The sequence below is a fragment of the Pholis gunnellus genome (assembly GCF_910591455.1).
Source record: "Pholis gunnellus genome assembly, chromosome: 21".
NCBI classification, from domain to species: domain Eukaryota; kingdom Metazoa; phylum Chordata; class Actinopteri; order Perciformes; family Pholidae; genus Pholis; species Pholis gunnellus.
Window position 1 is genome coordinate 2,267,783 of NC_136548.1, and position 23,314 is coordinate 2,291,096.

The 23,314-nt window shown below is 44.0% G+C and overlaps 1 protein-coding gene across 1 annotated transcript; it reads right to left on the reverse strand.

The window, feature by feature from the left end:
* Window positions 1-197: 197 nt before the first annotated feature.
* On the reverse strand, window positions 198-23,046 carry myocd (myocardin; the record flags this gene model as incomplete). The annotated part of the gene is given in 14 exon segments (XM_079183108.1): window positions 198-814; window positions 991-1,048; window positions 2,109-2,237; window positions 2,641-2,781; window positions 3,546-4,037; window positions 4,134-4,652; window positions 4,742-4,898; window positions 5,391-5,716; window positions 5,863-5,967; window positions 6,605-6,789; window positions 10,689-10,772; window positions 10,775-10,813; window positions 16,219-16,284; window positions 22,992-23,046. Coding segments are annotated over 14 exon segments (2,973 nt in total).
* Between the last annotated feature and the right edge of the window lie 268 nt (window positions 23,047-23,314).

Consider the following 23,314-nt stretch of genomic DNA (forward strand, 5'->3'; position numbering starts at 1 on the left):
TGCAGGCTAATGGGCTACTTAATGTCACATCCCACTGTGTTGCAAGAGGCACAGTGTGGCACTTGGACTGAAGCTGTTAAGGTAGAAGTCAATAGTTCTTTGGCATGGTCATAGCTGATATCAGCGCTCCGTACAGCTACTTGTAAGCTGGTGTCTTGTGATTGACGGCTGATGGCTAGCATGTCGCGGCGTTGGTTTCACCAGTGCTCCAGGTGAAGGTCCATGGCAGAGTTCAAGTTAATGTCTGTGACATCCAGGAACTCTGTGTTGAAGATGCTGGGCCCACTGGGAGGAGCAATACTGAAGGCCGTGGCCAAGCTGGGCGGCGTCAGGTCCAGCCACTCCATCGTCTCCCACGGCGTCTCGCTGAAAGTCATGCTGACCATCCCCTGTACCTCGGAGATGGCGGACACCTTGGTGCTGATGGGCGACAGAGGGGTGTCCATCAGATCTCTGTTGGTCAGAAGTTTGTCCTGTTGGGGATGGTGAGGCTGGCGGTGGTGGTTGTGGGGGCTGCCATACCCCTCGCCGTCTCTGTTTCCTTCATCTTCCTGCCCCCCGTCCTCGGCAGCCATTTTATGAAGAGCCACCTCTCCTCCCCGGCCAATTGGACTTCCCAGCAGATTCTCCAAGTGGCTCTCGGTGATGTGATTGGCCGGGTGGTTGTAAGGGAGCTGGGTGGGGGACAGGTGTTCGTAGTGTCTGTGGAACCTAGGGATGAGGAGGCCGGGACACCCTGGGGACACAGTAATGTGAGGCACAACTTTGGTTACAGAGGCCCTCTCCCTCTCTTCTCTGGCGTTAGCTGGCATCTCTTGAAGAGAAAGAGGAGAGGAGGGAGGGTCACAGCAGGCACTGGGATCCCATACCAATGTGTGGGGCAACACTGTGATGTCAAACCAATGCTCTTTACATGCAGATTTAAAACCAGCCTGCTTATGCATGTACAGTCCTAGATACGCTACCATTTGATGTGGAATGTCACCTTACCTCCACTCTCTATGAGCACATCCAAAAGTTCGTCCATCTGCTGACTTCTGGTCAGTTGCTGTAACAGTAATAAGAAAGTGATTATTTTGATCAGTTGAACAATGTTTTAACAGTTACGAATGTAATCCAATTATTTTAAAGGATTTTACATGAAAAATATGCAAGTTTTCAAGCAGTCTACAAAGACTTACAGGATGGAGTTTTGGTAATACAAACTTTTCTTGGAGACAGACCAGTTTATTGGTTGAGATACAACTATCTTAAGGCCAAGAGAGACACTTTCTCTAAAAACAATATTCCATTTCCATCCATTGTATTACGGTGAAGGCTTCTTCTAGACCGATATCTCAAACCCCCTACAAATGAAACCAAAACCATCTTCCAAAACTACTATACCTCGATACCACCGTACCACTGTCTGGCATTTTGGTGACCCTCAATGTTAGCATTTCTAGGTTAGCTATCAAGCTAGTGGGGCCACTGTGGCTCAGGAGGCAGAGCGGTCATAAGGGCTGTGGTCACGACGAAATGTCCTTGGGCAAGCTATGAACCCCACATTGCCTCCTGGTGGCTGTGTGATCAGTGTGTGTGTGTGTGTGTGTGTGTGTGTGTGTTAATAGCTCCTGATGAGCAGGTGGCACCTTGCATGGCAGCCTCTGTATAATTGGGTGAATGTTGACTTGTAGTGTAAAACACTTTGAGTAGTCGCTGAAACTAGAAAAGGGCTAAATGCAAGTCCGTTTACCATCTATAGCCTTAACGATCCAGTAACAATTTTTAAATAAACCTTTAACATTAAGAAGCAATTTTTGATTCCTCAAGTTTCTTTCTTTTTTTTTTTTAAGTATTGTGACCAAGATACATAGTGAGTAACATCTGCCTTCATAGAACGTTTGTACGACTAAAACAGCACTCTGCTTCAGACTTGGTAAAGGGTGGAAAGTTAGTGCAGTGAACAAAGCGAATGGATGAATAAAAGAGGTGCAATACAGGTGACGGACTGGAGAGACAAACAAGAAAAGACAGGAGGGAGAGTGGAATTAGAGCGACGCCGATAGGTCAAATAAAATCTCTGGCCAGCCAATATCCAGTCAATTTTAGCATGAATTTCAGTTTACCTGCTTGACTGCATCCTCATAGCGTGGGGGCTGTCTTAAGTCTGATGCATCTGAATCTGAGCTACTGAAGGCAGGGGGAGAGACCTGGCACTTTTGGCCAACATGCCGAGGAGAGGGCACTACTGACATCTATATGAGACATAGTGAAAAGTGACATTAGCCCACCAATTAGAATAGGGAAGCTTACCAAATGTGAGTGTATTGCAGACTTTAAAAATGAAAAAAGAACTATGAACCAGGCCCTCGAGATGGAATAATCTCATCACATTAAACATTGCATCTTAAGAAAATGGTTGATGTTGTGTTCTTGTAAAGGAAAAGTCACCAACATGTGAAGGAATATGTGATGAAAACTGAAGGACTGGGAAATATGACAAGAGTGACAATGCACCTAAAAAAAAGACAATCATAGAGACAGATCACAAACGGATAGAAAAGAGAACGTTTACGTGAATGTGAGGTGATTCAGATGAAGTACATGACACGGACATGGCAACATTGCAAATGTTCTTAATGCTGACATAATGTTTACCTTGGGTTGCATGTTGTGGTTGTCAGGCTTGGCTGAGCCGCTGTGGCCACAATCAGTGGAGTTGGTAAAGACTCCCTGAAGACCTCTTTGGTCAGAGGGATAAGAGCAGTTCACCGCCTGGCCACCGTTCTTCTGCTGCATCTGTAGTTAGACAAAAGTAACATGTTAGAAAACAAGTAAAACCATCATATACATGAACGCCACATCAGAGATACAGCTATATTTACTGACATTCATATTTTTCACAGGATTAATGATAAATGCTTTTCCTCCAGCTCCATCACCTGGTCAAAATCTTCATTTTCCCAATACTTTATTTATGACCAAATGCTTGAAAAAGTCAAGCATGCTAGCTAACCTTTGCTAATTAGCTCTAAGTACAGCTGAGGCTGATGGGAAGGTTATTAGTGAACTAAACTAAGATGGCAGCATAACATGCCAAACAATAAAAGTGGCATTGGGCATCTTTTTCCCAGGACAAATGGATGAATTTGTCCCATTACGTATATTCCAGAAGAATCAGTGGAGATAATATTTTTTTGCCTAATTATACTTATGAAACAGAAGACAGAGAGGCACCTAAAGTCATGACTGTGTGTCGTTAATAAGGTTGTTAATTGGGTAAGTCACGATGCACTATGCAGATGTTTGTGATATACATACATGTATATAAATGGTTTAGTTTGAGAGTCAGCACTGTACCTAAACACAGCCGCACAGAGCCACTAGCATGGCTGTAGAAACTCCTTTACTCAAATCAAAAATAATAACCAAGTAACAATCAGATTACCAACATTTGTATTTCTAACTGTGGTATTATTTCACCTGGTATTATTTGAGATAACTTGACTGACTTCTCTACAGAACATATAAGAATCATATTGCTGTCCATGAACACATCATACCTGTATGTTGCGAGCTCTGTTATTGGCCTGGGGGTGGGGGTGACCGCAGCCGTCTCTTCCCAGCGGAGGTGACAGCAAGTAGGGGTTGTTGGGAGACGAAGGCTGAGGGCTACTGGAAGGCTTTCCGATGGGGGAGTCTTGTGGCGAGCACTGTGGACTGAGGAAAGCAGACATTGTGGAGGGGCTGCCAGAGGAAGTGTCCATACATTGTGGCCCTCCGGGGCCCCCCATATTGGAGAGGGGGTTGTTGCAGCGTCCCATATCCTCCATGCAGCTGCCAGCAGAGCTCTTCAGCTGTTTGGGAGAGGACAGAGGGCAGCTGGAGGACAAGGACATGGGCTCCTGCTTGATAGTCACCCCAAAGAAGTGCTGGCCCATCATGGCTGGAGTCTGCTGGTGGTGCATGGAGGGGTGAGACGGAGGGGGGACGGTGTCCTGTGTTGCTCCATAGCAGCGTTTCCTCTTGTGGAGCTGCATCCTCAACTCCTCAACCTAGCAAGCGGGGTGACAAAGGTAAACGTGTTGGTCAATACTGAAATATATGTGTTACGCTGTAGACTGTAGACTGATACACAGCTAGTTACTCACCTGTCTCTGCTCCTGGTGCAACTTCCACGTCAGCTCCTCAATCACCTTCTGCTTTTCCACCAGCATCTTATCTTTTTCCGCTTCCTCGCCATCCACACCTCCCCCCTCCCCCGCCCTCGGGCCTCCCCCGCCCAGGCCGTCCTCCATGCCGAGCTGGGCCGGAGATGGCTGCAGGGCGAACTGCGTCGGCGAAGACATGGGCACGTCGCTGAAGCTGTCGGGGAGGGAGCCGCTGAGGGACAGCTCAGAGGAGGCAGGAGAGATAGGAGGGGTGGAGGAGGTGCTGGGGTAAGGGTAGTAGCCTCCCTGGGACAGGGCGCTGGAGGATGACGGGGACTGGTAGGAGGACAGGGATCCTGTGGGTGTGACAGGGAAGGTCACTGTGGTGATGTCAGAGGAGCCAGAGGGCGAGGAGCCGGCGTTTGAGTCCTTGAAGGGTCGGAGGCGCTCGATGAGGGCCGTCTTGGTGCCGGAGACGGGCATGCCACGAATACGCAGGTGCTGCCTGAGCTCTGATACCTGACACAGCAAACACAGGCATGTTAACATCTCTTCTAGTGTTTCTAGTGCCAAGTCTTCTTATGTTCATTTGACTCTGTGTCACCTACTTTTAGGTCATCCAGATTAGCCGGCAGGGGCCCAGGTTGGGCCGGTGAGATGTTGCTTTGGTTGGCGTATGTGTTCTTGACCGGGGAGGATGAGTTACTGTTGGCTTGGCTGGAGGGACCGTTGGGGCTACAGGCTGATAGCTGCTCACTGGCTCCTCTTTAGTGGCAGAATTGAAGTGGGTTAGTCACATCGTAAAGTACGTCTTCTACTAACGCTTTATAGACCAGCTAGCCTTGAACTTCAAGTGACTAAGTTACGACTTGTAAAGTTTATTAATGACTTACTAATAATGGAAGCTTTCTTACTTTCTAAGCCAATAAGTGTACAGATATTCATATTAGTAAGACATTAATAAAGGGTAATGGGTAAAACTTTCTATTACACTAAAATATAAAAAATAATTCATAATTCATAATAGTTCATTTTCTTAACTATTAATGAGGCCATTTGTTCCAATCTTTATAACAAAAATGGTAAAAGGGATCAAAGTGTGCATTTTATGTGTGGAAATTCATATTTGAGCTTATTAACAGTAGTTTGATACAACAAACTCTGTCCCATGATGAAGACTGTAAAATCATGTGGTTGAAAGCTCCAGGAAATGCTAGTAAGGAGACCTTGAGTAAAAGATGATTTAATGTGACTCACTTCTGGGTTTGGGGTGCTGGGTGAGGCTGGTAGCTGAACGAGGGCTGCCGCTGCTGAGCCTGGGCCTGGGCCTGTGTCTGTGGAGTGTGTGTGTGTGAGTGCTGCTGCGACTGTGGGTGTGTGTGAGCGTGTTTCTGCTGGCTGAGGATCTGCAGCTGCAGGAAGAGCTGCTGTTGCTGGAGGAGCCGGGCGTAGGCCGAGTCCATGGGCGGAGGGGACTTCTCGGGCTTCTGGTCCGGAGGAATGTACTGGTGGTACTTGAGCTTCTTCACCTTCGGCTTCACATCTTTGGGCTTCTTCTGTCGGTTCTTGTCTGAAGTCTTGGACTGTTCGGAGGAAGGAGGGTGAGATAGCATGAGCACGAGCTGATGGTCTTAATTAGGCATTTCAAATGAAAAGTGTAAAGTCAATGAGAGTCACCAAATCAAAAAGCAAAGGGACGATGAAAGTAAATTCATTAAATGTTGCTGACCTTGACAATAGCAGGAACAGGTATTGGGGGAGAAGCCTGGCTGTTGTTGGCACCAGACAGCCCTTCATCCTGGCCTTGATCAGGTGGGTCTCTGGCTGCACCTCCCTGTTCACAAACCAAACAACACTGTATATTGTCCTCGCTGTGTCCACTCAGAGCCACTCTAACAGAAATGTACATTTGTAAATGGAATATCTTTGAGTACTGAAGCTCTGGGTGGACAAAACAGGACATTTGAAGATGCCACCTGTGGTTCTTTCATTATTTTTTGCATTTACAACAGTAACCAACTCATTGACGAGGCACACTGAAGAGTCTACAGCCATGTTAGCAGCTCTGTGAGGCTCTACTTGGTCACAGCGATGCTTTGAGCTAAAAGCGTGTTAGCATTCTCACAGTGATAATGCTAACATACTGATGTTTAAAAAGTTAATGGTAACCATGTTCACTCTCTTGGTTAAGCGTGTTAGAGAGAGTTAGATGTGTTAATCAGCACTAAGGATGATGGGAATGTCTAAATGCTTCATTTGGTCAACAGATTAATTCATCAAGCTGCTGTATGACTCCAGCTGTTGATTCAGAACATTTCAGAGACAGGAGTCTGAGGATGGAGGTGTAGTTCACTCTGTCACCACAAGAGGGCAAAAGAAGCAACGCAGTGGCAACGACTGCTGAAGGTGCAACAATGTCTGACAGAGCAGAGATGACCTCCACGCTGTCAGGAGAGAGAGGTGTCTTTTACCTGTCGTGGGCTGGTTAGGACAGGTGAGGAGGAGGAGGAGGGCGTACTGCCGACAACCTCCGATGAAGGGCAGGCCGAGCCCTGCGACTCATCACTGTGGTGCTGCTCCGGAGACAGACTCTCACTGCTGCTGTCTTCCTCGAACGCATAAGAGTCCTCCTGCTTCGGGAACTTACCATGGTTTACTGTAAGAAGAGCAAAGCGAGATGAGTGGGTCAGTATGCTTTACCTCCAGATTACTGAGGAATGAAAGAGGGATTTCTATTTAAAAGGGATAATGCTTTGAAATAAAAAGTAAGTTTCTTACAACTGGGGTTTTATTTTAGTTGTCAAACCATAATTTCTATTCATTGTGATAACTTCATGCTCACTAAATGTACTGCTGAGACCCGTGAACAGAGCAAAAAACACGACTAGTCGGATGATCAGGCATGTTTATTCAGATCATCTGGTAAAACTGAGAGTAAACACATCCTAAATGTCACCAATAATCCGGGGTCAAAGTTTAAGAAAGCCAGTCGGTAAACTGTGACGGCTGCTTACCACTGTCAGTTTGGGAAATTATTTTACCATCTGTCTTTGTTTTCTCTGCCAAATAAAGATGTCTAAACGGTTCAAAGTCTGACAGCTGATCCCTCTTCTTTTTGGTGAGGAGTGCAGGGCGTGTTCAGGGCGTGGCCGTTAGGGGGGAGAATCCTCCGCCCCTGGAGTTGCTGCTTGCAGCATTGTCTCCGGGCCTAATGATCTGGGAATTTTGCTATAGTTTTACTGTACTAAAAAATAAAATGTGTAGTACAAGAAGCAAACTCTTTCAGTAATAACTCAGTACGTAGGTTGAGTGTGTAATGTTGGTGTCCGGTCGAGAAAGAGCGTGTGTGTGATGATGAGTAGAGCGTTAACAGTAACGTTATTGCTGTGAATGAGCGGTGCAGTGTGTGTGAACACATTAGTGCAGTGTGTGTGAACACAGTGTAGCATGCAGCAGATGATGGAACACTTATTACAACCAGACTTGAGACTTGACTAGGACTTGCCAAAATGACTTGAGCATCTCTGTCATTGAGCTTCAGGCTCTCATGAAAGCTCTGTTCATGCTGAGTCAACGTATATACAGTAAAACAAGGAGCAGGTACACAGAGGTCATCTCAGAGGTGAAAAGGGTCAACATTATTGGTTGATGAGAAACTTGAGTTTGTGCCACTTGGAAGCTGTGGCCTGCCTGCCTGTAACATCTGCACACTCAGCATTGACGATTGGAGAGGACAAATGTCTTCTAACTCCAGACTCTCTCTTCCTGTGTGTTTGTATGGAACCTGCTTATGGGCAGCACAATGTATGTGACCAGTGGTACTCACACACCGCCTGTCTGTCACTGACACCTCGTACGACACTCAGCCCGGAGGTGTTACGCTGTGCGGGTGAGACACGGACACTTTACATCCACCACGCTCCTGATTGTGAACACAGCTTTAATTGGATGAGTTAAGAGTGGCTATCTAACAGAGCTGAAGGGACAGAGCCAGGGGAGGGAGGTGGTAAGGGTGGTTGTGTGTGTATGTGTGTGTGTGTGTGTGTGTGTGTGTGTGTCTGCACAGAGGTATAAGATTCTCTTTTTGTATCCAAACATGTGACAGGCAGGAACAGAACCTGGTTTCAATCACAGCACCAGCATCAATCTGTGCAACTCAGTGACCTCGCAACACACACTCTCACAAAGCTTCACACACAGCTTAGCGCACGGCATTGTGCTAAATGCCATTTCCTCCCACCTGTTCATGTTTAACTCATTCACTCCCCAACATGCATTCACAATGGGTCATATGTGAAGTTGTTGGTGTTGGTGCTTGTACTCTCTGCTACTTGCTGTTTCCATGAGTCTTTAAGTCAATTTGATGTCAGCGGGAGATTGAGATGGCAGAATTGCAGGAAATCTGCGAGCCGTGTGCACTTCCGCTTTTCAAGTGGCTGGTTTAGAAGTTACAGCGTGTCACATAGTTTCCAAAATGACAGGGGTTGAAACAATCTCCGGGAGTGTTGTGTCAAGGGATATAGAGCTTTAAGGTGAGGGGTTAATGCTACAGGCGAGGGGAACACAGCAGCCTGGTCCTGTCACAGAGCTTTGTAGGTGGCAGACTGGAGCCATGGAGGCCAGTTAAAGCAGAGACAAAAGGAGGGAGGACAGGAGATAGGTACAAACATACACACAGGTACGCCCACACAAGGATGCACTCAAACTTAAACACTCACCGCCACTTCGAAAGAAAAAGGGTGGACCCAAATACAGCTGCTGTTCATCTTAATAAACGGCGCTCCCTTCCTCCTGCAGAGGTAGTGTAAACCAGCTGACTGCAGCCCGCCGTTTTACGCAACATGTTTACTGGAAGCTCAAGGGGGCAAACATAAAACCTCTGAAACACCAGAGTTTGAAAAAACACTGGTCACACTGCCAAGACTTATATAGAGAGTGAGTAAGACAAACAGTGTGAGTTCTGAGTGGCGCAGTGGGACGGCTCAGCCCGATGCTTCACACAGCGTCAAATCAGTGGAGCGTCTTGTTGCTTGTTGTGTACTTTCTTAAATTAAACACTGGAGGAGGTGGAGGGCTCAGGAGGGCTCCCCATACACTTAAGTCCACAATGTATATTTTTAAAGTTGACATTGCATCTCTTTTTAAAGTTTGCAGCACCACAACAAGGAGATCCACACTGGATCAAGATGGATCAAGAGATTTTCAGAAATATGCACCATGTTCTAAAAATGGAAATAAAATTCTCTGTGCAAGAAATACAAATAAATAGTTTTTCCTGCTATGAAACTTGGATCACGTTGAGGAAAAACTGGAACTAGGCAGTGAAAGAGTCCGTTAAATATAAAGGTGCAAAGAATGACCTTTCTTCTACATTTTTTTCTTCCACTTCCTAAAAAGTCACCCGTTACTAAGAGTTTAGAAATGAATCAATAGTTATTACATAACATGCTAATGCTTTATAGATCAGTTATAAGCCACATTTGGTTTTGTTGTGAAAGAAACATGACTGGCTGTTTTTTTATTCTTTCTATTTAGTTCTACGAAATGGTTGGGGCGACTGTGACTGTAGAGCAGGGTCGTCCTTCAATCAGAGGATCGGGGTTTGGATCTCTGGCTCCACTAGTCCATGTCGATGTGTCCTTGGGCAAGACACTTAACCCCAAATAGCTCCCGCAGGTCTATGAATGTGTGTGAATGTTAGTTAGAGTCCTGATGGGCAGGTAGCCCATGTCATCAGTGTGTGAATGGGTGAATGATGACAAGTAGTGTTGAAGTGCTTTGAGTGGTCGGAAGACTAGAAAAGCTCTATACAAGTACAGTCCATCTACCATTTATAATGCAGTTGTAAATGTTGGTAACCAATTAATACATGATCATTGGGTTAATAGGTCATTGATTGATAAAATATTTTAATCTATCATGTCTGCAATTGTTAGTGTTATTCACTGTTAATAAATAGATTTAGCTCCAAGTGGTCCAGCATGTCCATCCACTCAAAGCACAACCTGCAACACAACAGTTGTTCTTACCAAATGGATCTACTAACATCATAGTTATAAACCCTTTATGAAGTGTGACCATTGTTTCTTATTCAACCAAGCAAAATCACCTGAAAGTGAACGCTTAAATTTGAGCTTGGGACTTGATTTGGCTGAAAGGTTTCATAACATCCACAGTTTGTAAGGATTTTCTTTTTGGTTTTGGGGGCTCTGTGCTAACAAATCACATGCATCTTCAGTCATGTACAGGCTAACGCAATGTCCAATGCATGCTACTGTGGATGAACATAATCATGAAATATCTACAATAGACATTCTGCTTTTAGTTGGTGCTTGTTTGACAAGATGCTGTGACTGTGTTGAGGTTCAGCAGTTCATGCTTGTTTGAGTAGATCACAGTCACCACCAGCGGAGTAAATCACCTGAGCAGTGGTTTGTTAATAACGCACACAAACACAGACTCCTTTTCATGGATGCTGCTGCCAGACACACAGATGCAGGTTGAGATGCAGCGTTAGAGGCGTGTTCAACTCCAGCAGCAGCTCGCTGCTGATACCTGTCATTGTGACGGCAGAGTCTAGGGGAATGATATTCTTTTGGACCAGCTCCAGGGGTCGCGGCCTGAGAGCCAGCTTCTCAGCCTCATCTGGGCCTCCAGAGAGGAGCCGTCTGAGACTGGGTCTGCACAACACACAGCAGGACACAGCAGGGAAACACTGCTAACACCCAGCTGGAACTAAGTACAGTTGATCAAGATCTGTACTTACTTAAGTACGGTTTACTCTGAGTTCCCCAGCTTTATTAATTTACCTCTATACATTTCAATTGAACTCCACAACATTGATCTGAAAGACTGCAGTTACTAGTTATTAATAAAAACATATTTTGACCAAGTTAATCTGCAAAAAAACGTATGAGTAGTTACAATAGTCTCTACTGGTCTATACAACAATTACTGTTCATGCTGCTCACACATCGATGCATCAGTGATAATAAATAAACTATGCATATGGCCTCCCTCAGCCTTCAACAATCTATATTTCTGTATTGGATCCCTTCTAATATCTGCTCGGCTTCTCCACCCGCAGTTCAGCCAGACAGTACTAGAGTACTAGGAAAATAAATGGAGTGGCTGTAATTAAAGGGCTGCAGCGGGTGAGATTTTCAACCTTCCACAATCTCTCCCTGTTGAATCCAGAATAAATAATCAGGGCCGGAGCTAACCTGGCTTGGTCTCCAATCTATCCACAGCCCTCACAGGACTGATTACCAGCAGTGAGGAGCACACCACATCACCCAAGCACCGGCTCTTCTTTGGTCAAATATAATTCCGGTGGGATATTTCTGAGTGATGACACGGTGGCAAAGTAAAAGTAATGATATCGAGCTTTGAGCTGCGCAACTCAGGTCGATTTTTACCCACTGATGAAAAATGGATTTGAAATGTTATGCTTCATAAAAATGAAAGAAAATGAAGGTGAGGTATGTAATTGGAGGAGGATGAATGAACGGATAAAACACAGAAGGAAGAAGGAGTTTTTGTGGAGGAGATAAATATTAAAGAAAAGAAAGGAAAAAAGACTTATGAAGAAAGTCAGAAAGAGAAAAAGAAAAGAAGAACGGGTTGAAAGATGAACTGAGGGAGGACAGGTTGAACTGAAATGGTGGGATGAAGGAAGAAAAGAAAGAACGAATAAAACCATCTGAGTAAGAAAGAAAAACTGAAATCTAATGTTGAAGGTACAAAGATGTACAGAGGAAAAAAAGAAAGAATGAAGAAACAAAGTAAAACATTAAAGTTGAAATAAAAATAAAACAGGGAAGGAGAAGAAAAGGGAGTAAAGAAATGAAAGAATTTCTTGGGTAGGAAGGGCAGTATATAAAGTAAAAAACCTAGGAAACAAGAGAGGAAAAGAAGGGAAGACAATGTGAATGGTAAGGAAGGAGGGATAAAGGTATGAACACGGCAGTGAAGGGCTGAATGCCACTCAGATGGAGGGCAGTGGGTGAGCAGATGATCCTGAATGCCAGCCGGGATCCAGTGGGGACCGCCGTCGCCTTCCACCAGCAGGATGACATCATCATCTTTTTATAGGGCCCCGCTGTCTCACACTCTCCTGCCTGACTTGTCACTGCCTGGCCTGATTCAAGACCTGATTTGACATCACAGGGACACACAGAGCTTAAGTGTGTTTAAACTGTGTAACCAAACTGCCCAAAAACGCGTCCGACCGTGGCTGCACGGGCCCACTGGGGCATAATGTAACATGATCCGGTGAGTCTGAAGCTGGCTTACCTACTTTTAAACATTCTGCAGCAGTATTAAAACATACGACGCACTTTAAACCTATTGCAAAACATATACCTGCTGACCGTATCTGTCAAATGTAAACACTACGCTAAGAGGTAAGACGTATGGTGCATTAGGCAGGAATAATTCCCTTTGTGTTTCCATCCACTGAGGATTAAAGCACCGCTGTGGGGGAATGGAAATGTGTGTTTTTTTATGCAGGAAAAAGCACAGTAAACCTGCAGCTACAGCCCTATTATCTTTATGAGGAAATATTAGATTGTATGTGTGTGTGCGTGTATCCAGACCCGTGGCCGGCAGGCAGACAGTGTGCTCCTATGCAGGCCACACGCCAGTCAGGCCTGAGAGGCTGGGGCGGATTCTCCAACAGCCTAATAAACACCAGATGTTCCCTGGGTAATATATACACAGACCCTGTGCCGTGTCCATCTCCCCAGCAGGAATAACACAGCCAGCATCTGAAGGATCTACAGCAGCAGAAGAGGAGGATGCTGTGACGCCCTGAAAAATCTCGTTTTTTGAAATGAAGAGCTGGAAGAAAAAATAGCGCAGCTGCTTGAGTAATAAGACATCTAGTGCATTTGTGTGAGAAAGGGTGTACCAACAAAATACTAGTCTTTGCAACCCTCTTCCATGTGCGCCATCTCCTGCAATCAAGACATAAACGGCCAATTGAAATTTCTTTTTTTAACAAGCGCTTGCAGCCCGGCTGGCCAATTGCGTTCCTCCTTGCTTCCTTATCTGTGACAGACTCCTAGAAACTGATAGGGCCTCGCCGGGCCCCTGGATTCCGTTCCCCCGCACACTTACCAGCAGTTTATCTGGAGGCTGGAGCCTCTGTGAAATGGCAAACAGTGCCAGAGATATCATTCAACAAATCCCTGGTCTGCATTTCAAGTCCCCCGGTCCCCTGTTGGTATCGCTCACTGCTCCCATGTTTGCCGAGACGACGCAGTGCTGCTTTAAAGTATAAGGAATTGATAAGATCCGAGTTTATACGTGTCTATCTGCCGTGAGCTGTCTCATGCTTAAACAAACTTTAGGTTTCTTACGAGTATTTGAAATGTAATCTTGTAAATGCCAGTAAAAATATGTGTCTGACATTTGTGGCCTGTGGTGTGTTGGCCACATTACAGTGCTACCACGACCATGAACATGAGAGGCCATTCATTGTAATAAGGATATAAAAGTATGCTCAGTACACTCAGGTCTACTTGTTCCCATCACTGTGACATTAAAAGTACAAAGCATCTGTCTTATAAGAGGCAGCTCATGCTCCATCTTGTTGTGCTGGGGCGCGCCTCTTTGCAGGCGCTGTGCTGTAAACAGGTGCCGTCTATGTAAATCTGTTTCTTCTGAGGCCAAGAACGTCTTCCAGCACAAGAGCATTCCTCGGCGGTCACTCACCGACCAGTCTGCATACGCACTGGCTGCCTGTCTGTCTGTCTGTCTGCCTGTTGGGTGCATGTATCCACCTGCTTCCCCTGCGTCCGCCTTTGTATCCGTCACTACCCGTGGATTTATCCATCTCTGGAGTCTGGATCTGCTTCTCTTTGGAGCATCTGTCATCTGAAGTGTTTTCTTTTCTTCCTACCTGCGTCTTCAATGCTTTAATCTGCAGTGTAAGTCTTTTGTTCAAACAATCTTCACGACAACCTTTTATTCCCAAAATAACTAGAGCAGTTTATTTCACTGATGTGTTCCCTCCTTTTGGTTGAATTCCATCAGTGGAATAATCGGCTGATTCCTGAGCTACACTTTTCATCCGTCTCTTCATCTTTGTTCACTCTTTTTTCTTGTTCTTTCACAAGCAGCTGGCATGTGATTTCATTTTAAAACTACAACAGATAATCACAAATCAGTCATATCTTTTTCGTTTTACATGTCATGATATATGTCAGACTCAATGATCTGATTCATGTGAAATGATGCTTCTGTGTCCAAGATTCCAATCTAAGATTACTGATTGAGCCAAAAAGACCTGCAATTACGGGTCAAATATGAAAAGGCAATAACCATTCATATTTCCCACAATGAGCTGGATTTTACATCCTTGGACTTTTTTTACTGGACTACATTACTTTAAAAATTCTGGTCTACATTTGGTCCACATTTCATAGCTGAATATGTGTATTTAAAGCTGAATTAATTATTATTTTTATATAAACAATTGAACAAATGACAAAAGACTTCCCCTCAGCTCTACAGAGAACTTCTGTTTTAGTTTTTTACATTCTCACCGCTCTCGTCCGTGGTATTTCCCGACACAACAGGCAGCTCTTTTCAGAGAAAAACACGGTTTACTAAGAGCGCACTATCTGCCCAGCACCAAACAGACAATGTTATCAACTAGCTGGTAAACATAGAGGAGCATTTAGAAGCTAAAGAGACAAAACAGAGCTAAAAGGAGACACCATATTGGATTTCCATTAGGAAGAAGAAAATCTCCATCTGAATGCTAATGCTGCTCTGGGTCTGCTGGAAGGTTTGCAAACATGTTCGCCAGATCAACTTTATGAGGTGATAATATGTCAGTGTTGTGTTGACAGTTTGTTCTGCTGCCCCCAAGTGGCCAAAAATATCAGTATCAAGCCCAATCACCATGAACAAATGTTGGCATTGTATGGTTGTGCAAATCACAGATATGTTGAATGTGGACGTTTTCTCATTTAGGCATATCAATCAACGTAGTACAACGAACAACTGTTTATTAAGCTCTGTGCAGCTAGACTGCAGTTCACTGTGTAATGCTTCATGATGTTTAAAGCTTCGTCTGTTTAGAAACAGTACAGTCCTGCTATGTGTTGAGGGACTGCCCACCAGCTGCTAACAGCTAACTAGCTCGCCTATTAAAATAAGAAAACATGCTCCTTTGTACACAGTGTATGATTCAGATTGTCATTTGCTAAGCAATCGTTATTCATACATAGCCTGTATATAATTATCTTACCTTGGCCTGCAAATCAAGACAATAACAATTCCTAAACTCTCGCGGAAACAAGATTCCAAACTGAAGCAGTTGTTTATGACTTGCGTAGAGAGTAGTGAGGAGTCAATGACGGTTGATAAAAAATGTTTAGTCATAAATGAGCACCAACATATTAGGCTAATGGGTCCAGTAGTATACGAGAGTAGCTGATAGACAGACAGATGCACACACATGCACGCAGACACATGACAAACACATGATCTCCTCGGGCTAAGCCTGGCGGAGATAATAAAGGTCATGATAACGCCATTTTCCTTAACATGTGACACAGCGTGGTGTCAGATCAGCCAAAAAAACACATTTTCTAACTTCCCCCCAGCATCTATCTACCCATGGTTTTATTTGTTAGGGTTTTTGGTCATGGCGCTCATAGTGGTGAAATCCTATTTATAAAATGTAACAGCAACATCTCGTCTCAGAAACTATGTGCCTATTACTCTGGATAATCCACAAAACAAGTTATGAACTGTTGCTGTTGCAGTTATGTCTTTAGTAAAAAGTAGTTTCTGTTCACAGCATGTTCTGTGAATTACCCAGAGTAATAGGGACACTGTTTCTGAAAACATAGCTTCATGTTTTATTACTAATTGGTCCAACGGATGATGTGTCCTCTTGCTTGTTCATTGTGTGTCTCACCTTTCCCCTCTGTCTGTCTTAATCATACTGCATCTAAAAAGCATGTAAGTGGAAATGTGTGTGTGTGTGTGTGTGCGTGTGTGTACGTGTGTGTGTACGTGTGTGTGTGCCTGCATGTGCGGCAGCTCGGTGTTGGAAGGCGTTACTCACGAGGCATGATGCCTTGGTCTGCCAGCTGCTCTCGTGTCCTCCTCTGCTGAAGTCTTAACTGTAGGACTGAAGTTGGAGGAAGGAGGATGAGGGGAGGAGTAAAAAGAAGGGGGAAAGATGAGAAAGATGTTGAAAGACAGGTAAGGGACAGACAAAAAGCAGGAAGAGACTGAGAATTCAACCCATGTTACATGCTGTTTCATAATTCTAACTTGCAGTTTGATTAAGACTGCTTTCACTCATGGACGTAAATAAAGAGAGTGCAGACTGCTGTCATCCCAAGTCTTGGTTGGGACCCTTGGCGTCACGCACTGAGTTCAAACAAAAACACTTGCTTAGGTTTGGGGAACAAAAGCACGTTTGGCTTGTGTAAGTGTAATTTAATGTTGTGAACACAAAGTCAAAAAGTGGTTTCACACGTAACAGGAGCAGCTGTCTCCTGGGTGAAAGTCCTGTCCACCTCCCCTCCCACCCAACCTGTATAGATTATTTACGGTTCATACTGCGTCATCACACTCCTGGAGCATTTGCTCTGAGTGTCTAATAATAACACCGATGGGTTGACTTTGTATAGCTATTAGAAGCCCAGTGGGTTGCATACAGACACTAAAGGATACCTTGAGCGTCGGCATCAGACGGGCCATAACCAATCATCACTATCTGACATCCTAGGTTGCAACATGGCCAACGGGGTTAGGGGTTTAGGAGGTTCATAAACTCATAAATAAATGATATACTTAGTAGTTTACTACATAAACTATAAAAAACAATTCAATTAAAAGAATGTTTTTTATTTTCTTTGGTACTCTTGTCATTAACAGATATGCAATGATGATTTCTGGGTAATATATATGTCGATATTGCCCCAAAAATCTCTATTTGATCATGTGACGAGACGCTATGATGATGATATGTGTGTGTGCCTCATAAAACTAGTGTGCATTAGGGCCCGTCATAAGGATCGTACGCCACTGCATTCACTCAACCTACAGACTGAAATAAAAAAGAGGCACATGCATGTGTATGTATCTATGCATACAGAAAACAGGAAAAAAACAACGCTGCTTGCTCACAAATATTTCGTGAGTAGGATGTAGGGAATGATAAACACAGCTCCTGGCTTTTAAACAGATCTGCTAGCCAGTGTGTGGTCCGCAGCGTGTGTGCACGTTTGTGTGTTTGTGTGTGTGTGTGTAGAAGTGGTCTAGGTGGGAGTGCGAGGTCATAAACATAGAGCCTCCCCCATGTCTGTTGGTCTGCTTGTGTCTGTGGCTCTTTTTCTTTCTTTTTTGTTCTTTGTCGGTGTGTTTTACCTCCTCGCTGTTATCTGAAGGTCTTTCCATGAGATCCTGGATGACACACAAGTATGATATGTTCCTGCAGGGCCCTAATCCCTTTCTGCTTGTCTTCCCTATTGTTAATTATCTCCCTCAGGTGTTTCATCTTACAGTTAAGCATTTTATGAATTCCCTCAAACCTTCTGGCTTTAATGTAATGTCTTTTCTAACAATTTGACTGAATATTAGCATGCTCAGGTGCCCTCATTGGAGAGCCCCTCCATTATGTAACAGCAGGCCCGTCCCTTGATCTGACATCTGCTTTAGTTTACAGTGACGGGGTCGTGACCTGCTGGTCGCAACATCACAGAGAGCAAACGCAGGCATTAGTAGCTCACTGAAAGCTGACCAAAACATGTAACTGATTCAACCTCTGGGAAGGGTTTTGTCATCCCCTACAATAGTGACCCATCAGTGGCGGGCCGTCAGGGTCTGCAAGGCCTTCTCTGCTGGCCTAAACAGAATCACAAAGTTAGAGCTATTTTATAATTTAATAATTTTTCTTAAATACACTACATGTATTATAATTTATACAAATATTTTTCCCATTATCTTATTTTGTCATTGCACAGCTACTGTCTTCCTCAGTTGCTCTGCTTCCAGTGCAGCTTGTTTTAAGTAGAGCTTTTATCCAATCAGATTTCACCTCTGTGTCTCTAGGTAAGAAGAGAGGCCCCAGGCCTTCAGATTTACAAGATAATCCCTTTGCAGTTTAAATAAATGGGGACGATATTGTTGATTGTCATACTCTTCAACCAATCAGATCTTTAGTTTGACATGTTGGGCGTATTCTTTGACGTGTCAGAGCTGCTAGCTGGCCTACAAGTACGTCAGCATTACGTGCAGCTCGGTTTTCAGGTGCAGCGTGTGCTGTGATTGGTCAGTGGGCGAGTATGTGACTATTGTGAAACGAAATTGAAGGAAGCTGGCAAAGCTTAGTCGGAGTAGAAAGAGTTCAAATTATGACATATAGATTACGTAGATTATTATTTTTTTTACCTAGTTTTGTTTTTTTAACACTCAATAGATGAAACTGGAAGAGAAACGGATTTGTGAGTTGGGATTTAACCGTGGGATTAAACTCTTTGTCAACAAAGAAAGGAGGATGGAGTTTGTCTTTAAGTGATCAGCATTTGGTTAGTCAACTGGTTTATTTTTTTACATCTAATATCTGAATGGCCCTTGAGTGTGTAGCAGAATGCATGTTGCTGCTGTTGTTTTCCAGTTAAGCTAGTTAGCCTAGCCTCCCAGAACACGTGCGGTGCCTCAGCTGTTTTTGTTTTTGTTTTTTTTTGTTCCGGTTCAGAGGTCACACGGCCCGTTGTCTCCTACGTGAGCGCAGAAAACATTATATTTCCCACAATTTAAGCTTCTGCATTTTCCAAATGCACTAGTATTATTCAAACGTATTGTTTGGTTCGTAAGCCTCGTATTGAACGGTTTAATACATGTGTTCAGCTGCAGGACAGCAGTGAAGGCCCAGGTATAAAATGCACAGCCCGCCAGTGGCACCCATCCATATACACAGGCACATATACAGTACATGCAGGTGTCATGGAAAAACAAGGTGAAAATGAAATATAGACTCTTTGATTTGGGATTGTAATCAATAATTCTCCCTAAAAAGTACTTTATCTTAAAACGCTTCTCACACAACCCACACAACCTTAAACTATGCTGTTATCAATCATTGCGTTTGGCACAGCAGCTGCTATCTGCTCTTTCAAAAAAACACGTTATGTTAACACATAGCATTATTTTAACACAACCCACTTTGTAGGACTGACGTTGTTTGGTTCATTTGCGGGGCTTCTGTCAAGCTAGCATAAGCTAACATAACAAGCTAACATAACAAGCTAACACGACGGTAGGGCGGCTGCATTTTAAGTCAGCTAAAAGCCTTCATTTCATATATCTTCATATATATGAAGATATTGTATTTGCATTTCATAATTCTGCAGAGCATCTTTTATATGAGCTCTTCGCTGCTCTACGTTTTCCAAAAGCTTATCAATGATTTTGTCTGAAAAAGTTGCACAGCAGCTGCCATGTAATCTGCTCTTTCTCCTAAAAAGCTTTGCTAAGACTGGAGGTTTGTCTGGCCTGATGAACATGTTATAGAAAGAGGACCCGAGCCAGGCTGTGTAATCACAGATTACTGAACCATACGATACTCTGTCTCTCTGTTGACTTTCAAAATGAAGACATTCGTTTTAGCTTGGGCTTTCTTTACAAAAAAGGACATACAAATCCACAGCAACATTTACAAGTTTTCAGATTTATAGTGTAAGTAAAAGATCATTTGGCCTGCTTTGCACTGGTGAAGTAGTGATAATTACACAAGCCAGTGTAGTGATATTCTGATTTATTGTCCTCCTGTGGCTCAAACATTCAAAGCCAACACACAAGAAAGAAACTGTCTAATAATAATATCACCACACTTTTACACTTCAACTCCAACAAGGTCATTTAAGAGGATGGCTGTATTTGTTACATGGATTCTCCTGAACGTTACCTCGGCACAAGCAGGAATGTGTTTGCGACAGATGTATGAGCGTGACTGTATAACATCTGATAAACAGGTATTCCTGAATGAAGAATTAGGTTTATTTTAGTCTAATACCGCTGCATAAAGTGAAAATCCACCGTAAAACACAACTGGCATATTTTATCTCTATGGTCTTGAACAGTTAGAGGCAAATTTGTGAACGTGAGCCAGATGTAGGAGAGCCAACACTCCACCATTAAGATACACCTCCATTCACAGTGACTTATAATCAACAGTCGGATAGGCTGTATCAGTGGCCTGATGTTGATTTGTGTTGAAGAAGAAAAAAAAGTCACTTAAAAGCCATCCCATTCCACAGTGCTTTTTTTTTAAGTGCTTTTTGTATCTGTTGCCAGAGTGCCACACATTGTCAGTGGAGTGTGTCTGAGTTTTGTCTCTCATATTATTTCTTGTAAGTCTTGTCAAAAATATTAGCAAGGAATATGCCAGGGTCATTAAAGGCTTATGATGGGCCAAACAGTTGAATCAAAAAATAAAGTTTGAACAAACGTAATTCCTTTTAATTGATTATTTTGATTTGAATTATTCACTGGCTTAGTTCCAAACTATGTGTTGAATTTACATTTTGTTCCTCACTTGATGACAAGCTAACATGACAAGCTGGTGTGTTACATTAATAAAGTTGTACTTCAAGTCAAATAACTGCCTTGATGTGATCCCTGATCTTTCCCTTTACAATGCCCTCTCCCTTTACTTCCCAGATAGTTTGGAGTCATGATAGCTCATTTAGCACGGCCCGCTGCTTTTCTCTGCTTTACTTATAGTTCACTGATAAGGAACGCAGTGGGTCAGACAGGTCACCCTTGGATTACAGGGCTTGTTGTGCTTTATGCATATGAATTATGATTTCACGGACCTTCACAATTTGAATATTTTGTGTTCTAATTTCAAAGAAAAAGTAACAGATAAACTAACAATATCTGGCCAATAACATGTCAATTTTGTTAATTGAAAAAAGACCAAAATCATTTGCATATTTCTCCATTTAATTTTCAGATCTTCTCAGTAAGTCACCAAACAAGCCGCATCATTCGGCTCAACACATTCTGTGTTGGGTGTGGCAGCTGATATAAAACAGGTGCCTGTGTGTGGTGCTGATTTCCTGTTCAACTCATGTGGTTGACACCTTGTAGTATTGATATAATAACTCATATTAGACGCTACTGTCGTTACGTACTGGCAGAGAGCTTGGGTACGCCGACCACAGCCCATTGATCTGTTAATGAAATCGGCATGAGAACTAGTCAGTAACACACTCACAAAACAATTGGCGGTCCACAGGGAGCACTTAAGTTTGATCTTTATCTTTCCCTTTAGCTTCAACCACGCAGCAGCAGTTCCCATGGCTTTGATAATGTAGTCACAGAGCGGTGCAGAAAGAGCAACAGTTGCTGGTTTTCACGCGGCGCTGAATGTAACTGGAGCTGCTGCAGCTTAAAGAAAACTGTAAATCGTGGACAACCAGATCGTCTAAGACTCCCTCTGTCTTCAGCAGTTATCTCAGAGAGATTTACGGACATTTTCACTTCTCTTACGCAAAACATTTCACTCATGCATTTATAATTTCACCCGACCAGTCATGACGGTTACACCTTGTATCACCCAACATCAATCCCTCCGACTGTCAACATCAAGCAGACATGTATGAAGACAACCTTTAATGCAGTAGAGACAGTATCTCTACATCTGTGCCGTATTAAGCAGCGAGAGCACGTGGGTTAGAGCACCACAGAACCTGAGCCTCTTTGGTGAGAAGCCTCCTGCTGCTTTTGAACACAGGCATCCACCCTGTCATGTTCCCCGGAGCACCGGAGGTCATTTCCCACCCTGCTGATCTGTTCTAAACAACTCAAAGGAAAAGCATCATTTACTCTGCCATTTGTGGAAGGCAATTACAGCTCACAGGCAAACTGCCAGTGAGGACTGAAGCCACTCTGGCCACCAGTTTGTACATTCACAGCAGTGTTGCTTTTAGAAGCAGTCGAGTATGTCAAGATTCAGAGCAGGGAGCTGGGTCTGCGCTCTGCTGGTGCCACCATCAGTTACAGTTTCCTCAGGGAGGTGGCAGTGTTGATCCGACTACACATACTGTAGTAGGTCAGCGCACACACACACATGCTCAGCCTCACAGAACGTATGTCGAAAATAAACACAGAAAGTGTGTGTGTGTGTGTGTGTGTGTGTGCGAAGGAGATAGATGGATACAAAGCCCCAACAGCTGCTGTGTGTTAAGGGGAGTTTAAATCAGCGCTGCAATCCGTGCCCTTCCTCCCTCTTTGATATGCCCAGGTACACCCACCCACACACCTACACAAGCACCATCAGCTTCCAATTCAGCCGCTTTAAGATAACCTCTGATCCCTCTCCAGTGTCTACTCTCCCTTTATCAGCGTGCATACAGAGCCACAGCGTGAGGTTAGCGACTGGCATGCAACAAGTGCACTAAACTGCACAAGACATCACCCTAACATATCGTGCTTTTTGGAGGAGGAGAACACTCACAGCTGTACGCTGATCACAGTGTGACCTCAGGGCTCAGGTGGGTTTCTGACTTATTCTGGCCTCCCTCCAGTATTCCTCGTAACGTCACATGCCCGCAGTATATAACACACATCTGTCACTTTGCTGCTGTCACTGAAGAGCACATCATGAGTGTCAACACGACTCATGGAAGACGTGTGTCATAGAGCTGGATGGAATGGATGTCATTCCATCCAGCTCTATGGAATGACATAATGTACACAGGATCGCCTATACATGCCATGTGTTGACAGATAAACTGTTTGTAAGGCTCTTAAGAATAAACACAGCTGAACACAGCAACTTTTCATATCCAGATACAGAGAGGTCACGTGTCATTGACTTACCTGATCTAAACTTGCTTCGTATCAGAATGGAGTGTTCAGAGCCCAGAAGAGTCATAATGCTTACAGTACAGTTCCAGTGTTCAAAAGTTGGAAAATAAAGTCATACACTCTCAAGAAGCGGTACACACTTGGACCCCGCTGGCCACCTCTGGACTACAGGCTGAGATGAGATGGAGTGGACCCGGACTGCCTCATCAACAGCTCTAGATATAAACGGGCTTCCTTGTGGAATCTCTCTCAGCCTGCTGCTCTCTGTTCCTTTGCTGCCTCCTCTCCTCTGCTCTCTCTCTCCCGGGGGCTGATGTGGGAGTGTGGGAGTCTGC